Source organism: Serinus canaria, chromosome 4, assembly GCF_022539315.1.
Source record: "Serinus canaria isolate serCan28SL12 chromosome 4, serCan2020, whole genome shotgun sequence".
Classification (NCBI taxonomy): Eukaryota; Metazoa; Chordata; class Aves; order Passeriformes; family Fringillidae; genus Serinus; species Serinus canaria.
The window spans coordinates 48910321-48923255 of NC_066317.1; the positions used below are offsets into that span (position 1 = coordinate 48910321).

At 35.5% G+C, this 12935-nt stretch overlaps 1 protein-coding gene across 3 annotated transcripts in view; it reads right to left on the bottom strand.

The window, feature by feature from the left end:
- KLHL5 (kelch like family member 5) overlaps positions 1–12935 on the bottom strand; it is a 48743-nt gene that overhangs the window by 19248 nt on the left and 16560 nt on the right. For 2 of the 3 annotated variants that reach the window (XM_030239318.2, XM_050973947.1), the window contains 3 exons: positions 8807–8992; positions 2866–3002; positions 1885–2081 (listed from right to left, as the gene is read on the bottom strand). In XM_030239318.2, coding sequence (XP_030095178.1) covers positions 1885–2081; positions 2866–3002; positions 8807–8949 — 477 coding nt within the window. In that variant the 5' untranslated portion in view covers positions 8950–8992. The remainder of the gene's footprint in view (positions 1–1884; positions 2082–2865; positions 3003–8806; positions 8993–12935) is intronic. The other variant, XM_030239319.2, reaches the window with a different exon arrangement.

The window sequence follows — 12935 nt, forward strand, 5'->3', positions numbered from 1 at the left end:
ATTACTTGGAGATTTATTTTAATTGGAGATTCAATTGGACTAGACATTTCTATTCAGTTTCCATAGCAACATTCATTTCAAAATAAAGAAGCTTCTTCTGTATTACTCATTATTACTAAAATTCAATTTAATGTCTCTGTTGGAACTAAACAACATTAAAAGAGGCCTTGGGAAAAATTCATCTAGCACAACTAATTAGTTTTGAAAATGGCTTTTTAAAATCCACCTAATTTGAATTTCATTCACATCAAAGCCTTAAAAGCAACAATTTTGCCACTGAAGTAAACAACAGCCAAAAGGCACAGAACTATTTTCCTCTGGTCTGAACAAAAGCTAGGTGCTGCATAAGAATGGCTTTTAGAAAGTTCACAGCCCCTATTTTCCCTAATTTTCTGAATTGCCAGTCAGAATACTAAGACTGGAATGCCAACATTCCCCTTTAAGGATGCATTAGTCTAATAATTCTTACTATTCTGATCTTGGCAGATCACTGATAAAGGGCATGACAATAGCCCAGACCAAAGTACATGCTTATTCTGAAAAAGAACAATTAGATCAGAGGAGGGAGTTTCTCTTTTCACATATTTTTTCTATCCCTGGTCTCACTCAACATAAATTCTAATACTCCTCAAAGGCATAAGCCACATTTACTTTACTGTTTACTTGCACATTCTACCTAACTGCAGTCTCCTTATTTTTGTTTTTGCCAATAATGAAGACCAAGAATAGAAACATGTAAGTCACAATCAGCACCTTATTTATTGATCTGCCTCAGTAAATTTGTGTGTCCATGATATTAAATACCTAAGAGATCCATTCACTGCAGAAGAACATTGTCATGTATATGGAAAAAACCCCCTATCTAAAACTGTTATACATACTAAACTACATTAATTTAAGCCAAGAAGAAGTATTTTTTTAAATGGTTTTAAACCAGCAAAACCTAAGGCAGCAAGAAGAAGAGCCACAGATTTCTAGCACTAATTACAAGACATAAATTACAACTCTAGGATCTAAGCCAATAACTTAATGTCAAGGTAATGCCATGACACACAAGCAAATGAAGTACTATCTTCATTCCCACATCTCTTATGCAGTATCTACAAGCTCTCATTCAGATCCCAAGAGCTTACTTAGGCAAAATTTCATCAACAAGTGAGCAAAATGCCTCACAAAACTGCAAAGAGCAGATGAACTGACTTGCTTCAGAGATAGTTCTTCTGTCTTCTTCTGATAACTTTACTAAAATACACTTGCGAGAGGAAAAAAAAGAACATTTTGTATTAAAATAAAAGGATGACTGTTAAGCAGATGAAGTTTACTTAAGTTGGTAGATCTGAATTTCTATAAGTTAACTCAAAAATATAATTGGCGAGTTTGTATTTAGTCACATATTACCTAGGATTAAATTCTTTGATGCCTGACATCCCGTTGCTAAATAATTAAGGATGATGCAGAATCTATATTGCCGAATGCCCACATTTACACTCCAAGTGTATCTTAGAACCTGATTACTCCAGTTCATTACAAAAAAGGAACTCTACACTTCCATTTAGTAATGTGTAGTTTTGGAATAGATGATGGCAGCTTCTCCACTGTGAAGTCTGTAGTTTTTGACTGTCAGAAAAACAGGCATTTGAAATATGTTGTTAAATGCACACCCCACAATTCCATTTCTGTTACAGGGCATTTATGCTTGTGTATTTCCTTCCAACTCTAAACCAGCAACTTTGCAGCTATTTTGTAATTTTTCATCATGGGAACATATTTTTGTTTGGAAACTATGAAGGTCTTCTGGTGGAAAAACATTAGCACCATATTTAGGAAAACATTCTGTATTTTCCTTACTAAATAAGGCAGATGATACTTAATGTAACAACATACCATAGTGTAATTGTGAGCCACCTTGTGCAAGTCAGTGCAACCCTGCGCATCAGCAAAAGATCGGATTCCAAGGCAATTGGATGGGTGAAGCTGCTTCATGAGGAATTTACAGCATGCTTCTACAACCTGAGACAGCTGAAGAAGGCAAGCTGTAGACAACAGGCACTCAATGTTATCTTCTTTTAATTCAAGGCGACCTAGTAACATCAAAAAGAGAATCACATTAGTTTGCTCTTATAATCTTACAAATTCCCTAAAACCCGAAGGCAACAGAATTATTTACAGATTATATGACAGAATAGAAGGCTTAGTAAACACCACCCTCAGCATTAGATAACCAATAGTTTTCAAAATTAGTATCTATAATGACGTAAGGAAAGGGAATCCTAATGAGATTTCTTTTTTTGTCAGTCATGATACATTTAATAGAATAGATTAATAGATTCACATAATTTTTTAACTAATTGAATATAGTATTAACAGAGAAACTTTATCCTATCAGGTTGTCTCAGGTAACAGCAATGAAACCTAATTCTGTCTACAGTTTTCTCACCAGGGAAAGGGAGGGGAAGGCACTTACTTCTCTCTGCTGACTGGTGACAGGACCAGAGGGAATGGCCTGAAGGGGGTTAGGAAAAGGTTCCTTTTCCATTAGGAAAAGGTTCTTCCCCCAGTGGGTGGCTGGGCACTGGAACGGGCTCCCCAGGGAAGCGGTTGCAGCACGAAGCCTGACAGACCTCAAGAAGCATTTGGAAAACACTCTGGGACACACGGTGTGATTGTTAGGGCGCTCTCAGCAGGGTCAGGAGTTAGACTTTGAGAATCCTCGTAGGTTGCTTCCAACTCAGGATATTCTATGATTTATTTTTATTTATTTATAAGAATTTAAATAATGTGAATAATTTGTAAAGAGCATTTGAAATTTAGTATGCTCACATGAGAACAATTCATTAATGAAATTCCCATTTTCACTTCAATTACCTGTATATGCATATTGAACAAGAGCCCACAATGCCTTTGGCTCCACACCTTCCATCTTGATTTCTTCCTGTCTTGCTTCCCTTACATCATTAGTGAACATTGCTGCAAAGTAGTCCGAAACAGAGGAGAGAACCAATCTGAGTACGACATGCAACACAAAAGGAGAGAAACAGAAGAAAAGAAAAAACCCTTAGTCAACCTGATGTTAGTTAATTTATGACTCATTACTTTGCCCTTTGAAGAAACACTCTAGTGAGAAAAACATTAAAAAATTGACAAAGTGCTCCATGCTCTAGTTTCTCTCTATGAGTAATGAAGTACAGATACTAAACCTGCATTTGCTACTGATCCAAACTAATTACGCTTTCAAAGCTCAATGACTTTTAATAGCCAACATAGACATAAACACCCCCAAATCCTCATAAATTGGAAATGAAGTATAAATATACATTATTAAAATAAAATGGAATTTATTTTCATTTATATTATGTTAGATACTTTTTTAAATGCAAAAGAATGACTTACCAGTCCTTTTCAATGTGCTTTAAAATGTTTTTACTCTTGGTGCACACATATACATTCAATTACTAAGACTGATAACAAAGCTTGTCACAGTAAATGTGGAGATGATACAGAATAATCTCTGTTTTGAGTATCTATTTAGCCTTTTTTAATAATCCTGACTATTTTACTGTGTAAGTAAATATGTTAGTGCACAACGGACATTTCTTGGGATTATTGAGCGTAAAACACTCATTACAAATAATAATGCCACTCTGCAAAATGTGAAAGAATTTCGATGTGTTCAGAGACTGGGTAAAGAGAAAATTACATGAGGCAGGAATATGAAACCTACCATAACTATTCAGGAGGAATACAAGACCTCCAGGAATGGCCTTGTGGCTTAGATCAATTTTTGTGCTGTAACAGTTTCCTGTTGCCTTGCCCACAGGAATTTCAATATAAATACATGCGGTATATGTATGGATCTATACAAACAGCAAGCCCAAGAACCCAGCCTACTGCAAATACATTTAACAGTCCATATGCATACATTTGACTAATCTAATACTTCAGGCAGTTTATGCTGTGCTGAATCCTTATACTGGTGTGTTAAAATAGCAGAGGTTAGGAATCACAAAACAGAGCAAAATTAAATAAAAAGGTGAGCACCAGTGCTTAGGGGAGAATTTACAGGTACATATACAAAGTAATGAAATACAAGGAGCAGTCTCTTAGTTAATTAACGGCAAAGTAATAAAATTTTGACTAATTAATCTCACAATATATTTTTCTTGTGAACTTTGTGATCATTGATCATTTGGTCGGGCTTACAGGCTTACAGAAAAAAAAGGTAATCTTTTTTTCTAGCTGCTGAGGCAACAGAGTAGAGTTACAATTGCATGGGAAAAAGATTAATTTTATTTTAACACTTTGTATGATTGAAGTTTTGTCAAAAAAACCCAAAGTTCTGATCTTTTAAAGCAAAATTAAATTTTGTTATTGAAATAAGAGAATTATTCTGTAGCTGACTAGCTAAGAAAAATCAGAAATTTCTGCCCCAAGGTATGGCCTGGGCATCACTTCTAGGCATTTTAACCTTAGGTTTAATGAAATCTGCCTTTAAATGAAAATACTGCCTCTCAGAGATCTATGGAAGTGGAGTAAATTAGAGAGTACATTTGTATAAGAATCAAGGGAGAATTTCTGCAACTGCTTTTGATGCTACAATGAGATGACAAGACCAGATATTTATGTATGAAATAGGAGTTCTCACTGGAAAGGAAAGTGGTTTGAATAAACAATTATCTCTGCAGGTCCAATTCAGAATTTAAAAAGGCAAAACAACCAACTTAAAATATTCACATCTGATTGTTCTGCCTTGGAACTTCTATACAGAACAGAGCTTGAAAAAGACGGGTCTTCTGCAATGGGAAATGGAATTTAATACTTAGTCATATCACAGTTTGGGGGTTGGTTTTTTCCTTTTTTTTTCTTCTTTCAGCAGTGCAACCTTACGAGGTAGCTGCACTATTATTTAGAACATTGGACTGTATACATTTTAGAAACAACTGCTGAAGAAATGCCAAAAAATAACACAAGAATCCCAATGCCTTCTATCAGAGGTTTGATATCAGCAAATTTCTCCCTGTAATTTCCAGACTCAAGAGTCCTCCAAAGGAAATTAACAGAAGTGTAATCCATTTACTATTTTTGCAAACATGTTCAGATCCATGAGGAGGCACACATGCTTCACAGTGGTAAGTGCTTTCCAGAGGGTGACTTGCATATGCTGACAGAGGATGTGAAGCCCAGAAGCAGTTTAACACAGGTAATTTGAAAAAGCACAAATTATCCTGAGAGCATTTTTGCAATGATTTCACAATGAAAAGCCTTAGATGGGGTATCTAGACTTTTCTCTTAATTCAACTGATTTAGAAAAAAAAGTTCTTTCAAAGAAAGAAACGGGATTAAAATATACAGTGACAATGCATCAAGGCAACACTGAGCTAGGATGGAAGAAAACAAAGGAAGACTTTCAGCCAACTGGCCTTTTCTTTTTCCCACTATTCAATAAAAATCAATTACTGCTATACACATGTGATTTGATATTCTCTTGTCACTAAATACTGACAAAATCCAAAATCCAAAATTAGAATGACCTACCATGACAGCTTAATATATTTTGAAGAGTTTTCCACTGAGAGCCAGTAAAATATGTGGCACACTTTAAAACCTGTACTTGTTGGAACTGCTGCTGTCCCATCTAGATAATTTTCTAGGTCACCAAAGCAATTACTATGTAAAATGATGACAGCTACCAAACCTGGCAATTGACAGGTTTAGTATCTCCAAACCCGTCTCACCTGACAGAACGCTGCTTAAGATCTGAAAGATAAAAGGGACTCTTCCTAGGCAACTCCTTGTTTGTGGCTGTGTAACAGCCTTGGAAACTCACTATCAGCATTCACTGAAGTTGTAAGGTGATACTGAAGAGTTCAGGCTTTTTCAAACAAGCTTCCTAAACCCTAGAGTACACAAGGTTCCATTTGCCATCTTTTCTTAAGTCCCATCTCTTTTGTATTTCCATCTTTCAGTGTCAACAGAAAGACACACACTGGCTCTGCCCAGACTGCTGATTAAAGGATGTGGCAGGCTTTAAATGCCCTCTGGGCAGGAATTTACAAACATTTCCCTTTTCTTACATGAATGTTCTAATCAGTGGGTTATTACTAAACAAAACAAGCTTTTATTATGGATTTAGCAGTTAGCTGAATGTAATAAATACGAACATAATAAATAGCAGACATCTGAAATTGCAGTGGACACAAAATAAACATGCTATGAAAAACTTAATTAAATTAATTCAATCAAAGTATCCAAGAACTACAAGCTGAATAGGTGGGAATGTAATACATTTCTTCTTACTGGAGAATGGTCCCCTTTTCCTACTTGCTTCTTGACCTTGTAAATAAGATTTTAGCTATAAATTCAGCACAGAAAAAGAAGATAAACACTTTTGGAACAACACAGAATGCCATATTCAGAAAAATCATGACTATATGTGATGATTTTATTTGTAGTAGACTCATAACCTGAATTCTTCAAATAGATACAAAACCTCTCAGAATTTCACAGTAATGTATTACCTGTGATTATTACCAAGGCAGACACCAAACTCATGTCTCCTTTCTCTAAAAACATACATCATGGACCTCACAACACTCAATAAAAAGTAGAAACTGATAATTTGAAAAATACAGGAATTAGTAAAAATACCAAGTTCAAAACTGAAAATCTGAATACTCTTCTCTATGAGTGTGATTACTATTAATAATGAAGAATGCTCTTTCTTACCAGCTCTATGTGATCACATACTATGAAAAACTCTTATCCTTCTTATGAAAAAATAAAGGAAAACAAAGATGTCCAGTGTAAACAAACTTTCTATTTTCTTACTCATCTCAGAATGCCAAGCCATTAAGCTAAGATGAATTTATTACATATTCTGTTGCTTATTAAGTCTCAAGACAAAATAATCACTAGTTTTCTGAAATGCACTGACTGATCCAGCCTGCAGTCAATACTAAAAAAGTCAGAACTTGTATGGAGGCAGCAAAAAATATTACAGAGATTTTTTCTTATAACATTGACTACTACAAATACATAAAGGCAGGCATCTTACTGAATTTCTATAACACTTAAATAAAATTTAAGATTTCCATATTTATCTTTCCCACTATGAAAAAAAATCAGTTTTCGGTGAGCTGCTTTGGATTTACTGAGATTAAGACTGTAGTTATTGCTATGTTTCATTGTGAAAACAAAACGGTTAGAGAAAGAACTTACTATGCAAAAGGCAAAGCTTCTTTGTAAGTTGCTCCAACATTATAAAGTGAACAAGAGAAAATCATAAGCCTCCCACTTCCTGCTACAAGCACAAAGTGTGCTTCTTTGGCTTTAACTTTCATACATATTTAACACAAAATACAGCAAGATGTTTCTCCTCAGAAGTGAAGTCCAGAGCAGTAGTAGCATATGCCTCATACACTACAGAAATAGATACAGTAGGACAAACTGGAAAAGCTAAGTCAGTTCTCTGAAGAAATAAGAAACAAGCGTGAACCACATTAAAGGATTTTTTAGCATGTTGTCTATCCATTTATTTAATTGCAAATAGAATCTTCCAGACCTTAAAAGATATTCACAGCTGTCCTCTGCACCTTTTCTACACATTTTTAACTATTACATAAGCCACAATCCAAACAAATATTGCAAAGGCGTTACCTTGGCTCCATAAGGTAGTAAAATGATTTCCTTATTATAATCACAATTTTTTCCTGTTTACACCACTCCAAAGTTTTTTGACCCTAAATTACTTGAGCATGTGCCCACTAGGGGTGTGTCTATTCCCTGTTTTCATCTGAATCATTCTTTCCATAGGGACAATACACTTTAGTAACTAATGTGAACATTTCATAAAATGAAGTCTCTAAGAGCAACAGCAAGCTATGGTTTAAAAGCCTCTCTGATTCTCAAGTCAGTTTCCATGCCCATGCTGTCATTCCCTCAGCTGAGTCAGCACAACAGTGTGGTTAATATCAGAATAAAAGCAGAAATCTGGCTTTTTAAGGAAAGTACCAACTCCAAACCAGCAACATCTTCCCATCTTTTTATTACCATTACATCATTGCGCTGCAGTTTCACTGTAGGAGGAGGAATCAGCAATGGAAAACAAGAATGCTTTAGGATACTATTCCTGTTGTAGACCTCAACTTAGGAAACCACAGCTTACTTATACCTAGGTTCCTATTAAAATTACAAATTCTGTCCATTAAATATCATAATGTGCTTCAGCTACACATGCCCATGTTTTGCAATATTTGGTATTTTCCTAGATTTTAAGCAGCATACCTATTACATAGATGGCAGAGGGGGTAAGGTTTGAACTAATTTAGACCTCTAATACCGGCAGTGTTCAGAAGTCTCCTATCAAAGGACTCTTCTTACTACAGGAGCAAAAAACCTTTATGTGAACACAAGACTGTCCTTATTGTTAATTGTGACTCCAACAGCATAATTGCTAGTACAAAGAAAAAATTAAATCTAAGAAAAAAATTTACATCGCTCTATGGTAAATAAACCACTACAACTTATAATATTCTGGGAGTGTATTTAGGACTTCTGGTGGTTTGTAATGCAAATATCATAAGTATCCTTAGAAACAAAAAGAACCTGAACTTTTTCACTCTGTATTGCATACAACAGAAAAATAAACTTTTTGTTTCCAAACAAATGTTTAAAAACATATACGTGTTTAAAGTATTCTGAATTGTTTAGGATGTTCTGACATTTTTTTAACAAAACATGGGACACGCTTTGAAGGTGCATTTGTAAATAATTGTGAAGTTAAAATTATTTCAAATGATAATAAACTTACCTGTGAGCTGGAATTCTACGATCACCAGCAACTAACACCACATCACACAGCTGATTGTGTCTAAGATAATTCTCCATCTTTTTAAAAGTTTGTTCAGCATGGTTGAGAGCCTGAAAAAATTCATCTGAGGTACAGGGCTCCATTGTTTGACAAGATGATAAGGTGTGACTGCTGTTGGAGGTCCTGCTGAAGACAATAACAGAAATCTTAGTTCATGCAATATTCAGGTGAAATTTTATCTACAAAGGATAAAATAAAAATCACATGTGATTTTAAAGTTGATATGCATGATTTGTTTTAATAAATATTCCCTTGCTATTTTATTTTTCTTCATATTTTCATTCTCCCTCCAAGACAATCTAGATCCTTGTGGAAAATGTAAAATCATTTCATGTTGTACTCTTCAACTAAGTGAGACACAGAGATCAGCCCATCAATTGTATCTGTAGCGCTGCCAGATGGTTAAGGAAGAACATTCACCAAGGTTCCGCAAAGTGAAAAAGTAATGGAAGGATGGCAATAAGGACCCAAATCCCTCCCTGCCATTTATGTTTCACACTTAACCTAAGGTGGCCAGAACAAAACACAGCTAGTAAAAGCATATGGGCATGCAGGGAAAAAAACCACAAACACATTGATACACCACCACTCCTATTTTGCCCTCCTTATGTCTGATATGAGATCTAGCACATCAGAAATCAGCAGAAGTGAAAAGCAAGGGTACATGGGGAGAAAAATTATTCCCATCTGTACTCACAAACACAGAAGATTGGGAAAAAACAGGAATAGAGAAAATGTAAAAGGAATGCATGGCCCTAGGAGATAAAGGAACTGAATCCTAATGATGTACATGGCGGAAAGCATATTTTCTTGCTTACAGTACTTTAACTGACTACTGCTTAGTTTTCAACAATGCAGGCAACTTATAAAATACTCTGGATCTACCACAACATTTGGAAGGATGTGGTTTTCCAATATCTGTATCCCGACCCCTGATTCCACAAAGATGTCATGAACTGAGCAGCATGCCTGTGGCTAAATCCACCGTGAAACTTAATTCACTCCTTGATGTAGGATACTCATTTCAACACAGAGCTCCTCAAAACCAAAGCCTAAATTTCCAACTAAAGATTTTCTGTAAAGGGAACTTTGTGGTCTGGTCTTGGGTTTTATCATATGTTTTGGTTTTTTGGTTTTTTTTTTTTTGCATGCTAAAAAAGCCAAGCAGTTTGGTGTTTAATTTGGAGCTAAATCTAATAATGGATCAGAAATTAGATACCTGCCTACTGATTTCCCTTGGGGGACTTTATGTTAAATATTCTTGCTGGAGCTGTGGTTAGCCATTTATTTATGTGTCAACTTCTTCCCAGCTCCCTGTAGCCCAGGAGTCACTCCTCCTGCTCCACCACCAGACCTCTAACAGGCTGGAACAAGTATTCTTTGTGGCCATTTTGGAAACTGAATCAGGGCTCAAACAAAGATGTAACCATGTAACTATGGACAGCACTATATTGATCAGCTGGGTGGTATTCTCAAGGGAATGAGCAAGAAGTACTCAGTGAAGCAATTCTTTAACCAGTAGCCCTGAAAAACAAAACCAGAAGTGGAATGGGTAGGTCGCTGGTCAATACACAAATACTTAGGAAATTATTCTGTATCTCTGTATCACAATTTAGCACATTCTCAATTGGGTTAATATGTTGTGTTTTTTTCTGGTTTGTTTGGTTGTTTGTTTGAACTATATGTTAACCCATATTCCTCAAAGTAACTCCATTAATAACAATTTTTAAAAATTACATGCTATCAGAATTTTATTTACATGACAACCTTACAAAGTGTTTTGCAGATAGAAAGGAAGAAACCACAAAGGAAAAAGCTTTCCAAGCCATCACTTGCTGGATCACAAATTCACTGGAGCTATTGCCAGCTTCAAAACTGCACATTTTCCACACAGAACTCAATCATCACTCTTGTTCAATAAGGAAAAATAATTGCAATGGTGTCTGCATGCAGAATAAAACGTATTCAGGACACAACGGAGTCAAGCCTAGTCTCCCTCTCATCTAAAGATGCTTAATTCCATACCTGCCCTCTAGTTAGCAACTTACAAACCATTTTCCATAATGAAAGAACAGGAGAAAGAAAGACTAAGGTTCAGTGGCCCATAAAGAGAACATGAAAGAGACAGTCTAATAGTTACAGTATTTGCAAAAATAAAACAAAAACAAAAAAGGAAAAAGAATGCTTCAAAAGCTATTTGTGTCTGTTACCCTCTGACTGGATATGAAAAATTTAAATGCCCCTCCTTCAGCAATGACAACATGGGAATTCCAAAAAAAAAGTACTTACACCCTCAAAGGTCAGTGAGACTGAGGTGAAAAAAAAAGACATACCAAAGGATTCTGTAGCTTTAAAACTCAGAGTGGGGAGGCAGACTTAGATTGGAAGTTACAACACTTTTAAGTCCAAGACTGATCATACAGAACAATACTGCAGAGCTGCTACCACATGGTACATTCAGACTTTGTCTTAAAATAATTACAGACATTTTAATAAACTGTTCAAGGTCAGCACACAGCTAATGAATTTTGGAATCCTGCTTGTATTTAATGTTCAAATATGAATATACATCCTATATTATATTTTAATACATTTCCCTACTTCAATCTACAATAAAGTAATTCCAGTATTTTAGTGCACACATGGATGAAATGAACCAGATACAACATTCTGCACACTAGGTATGCTCTAAGTATTTTTATCTTTATCTCCACCATGCCTTTGAGGTCCGTAGATTGCTGCTAAGGCACCACAAAAAAAAAAGTTAATAAAAATAAATCGAATGTTAATAGGCTTACACTTTCTATACAAGAGTCTGCAGAGCTGTTGGTGAATTCTTAGAAGTGTACGAATCCGAAAGGATGCTCATTGCCTCAGGGCTGCAGGACAACTAAAAAACAGCAGCAATAGAGGAAATCTAGGAGATGAAAATCTGCAGAAGAATTGAAAACTCACTGTCCCAGTAAACAACCATTCAAGCTAATGCTGGTTACAAATGACACTTAGGAGTACGATGTGAACAGTATTACAGCTGACTAGCTCTGATTCTTGAATCTGAATGATCTGTTTGCATCTCAGACATAACCTTGGTCAAAGATCTGGTACTGAACTTGGAACTGAACTCTATATAACACCAAATTAATCTGACAGCAGCTCTCCTGTAAATGAATCACATAATGATCTAAATGATGTCATAGTGAGAAAGACCTTATCTAAATGCTTTTCTACTTGCGCTATAGGACAAGGCACAGAGGAAGGACTGATACAAACAAAGCAGTAGATCTGCTTCTGTTACTTCACGTTATTAGGGCTTCTAACTAGGCAGTAAGTTACAGAGGAGCATAGAAGAAAGGTAACTATAGCTTCTACAAAAGGTTTTTTAAAAAGACTTTTTCATTCACATGATTTACTTGTAAAGGAGGCAACAATGTTTTCATATGGGAAAAAAAAGCTCTTTGCAAACTGTGCAAACTGCACAGACGAAAGTGTTGGTATGGGGTTTTTTCCCTTGAGTCAACACATACGAAGCTGTATTTTAGACTGCAAAGAAAAAATATTTAATTAAGTCCTTAATATCAGGAACTCCAGGTGTTAGGCAGAATTGTGTAGTCTGTCCAAGAGCTTATGCATTTTTAACAAATGAAGTGAACAAAACATGGCATAAGTGCAGTGTCCCCATAAGACAGAGATATGGATAACAATACAAAGCAAGCTCCCACACTGCCATTAGTTGCATATTAAACTGTACTGACACAGAACTCAAAACTTACCTAAATTATTCAAAGCATGTAAGTAAACATTAGCATGAATTAGAAGACAGTAACAGAAATACAAAAACCTCTATATGCTATACATGATTAAGCACAAATTTAGAAGATACTTCCAATTCACTAAGTTCAAATCCTTTGTGCATATTCTCTATACAACTGTCTGCAACAAAAAAAACAACAAATCAAGACTTTTTAAAACCTCCTAAATAACTATTTGCAGTTCTCCAATTCTACAAAGCAACAAATTAGTTTTACCGTATGTACATTATTCTCTTAAAATTAAGACCAAATGTTGTAGT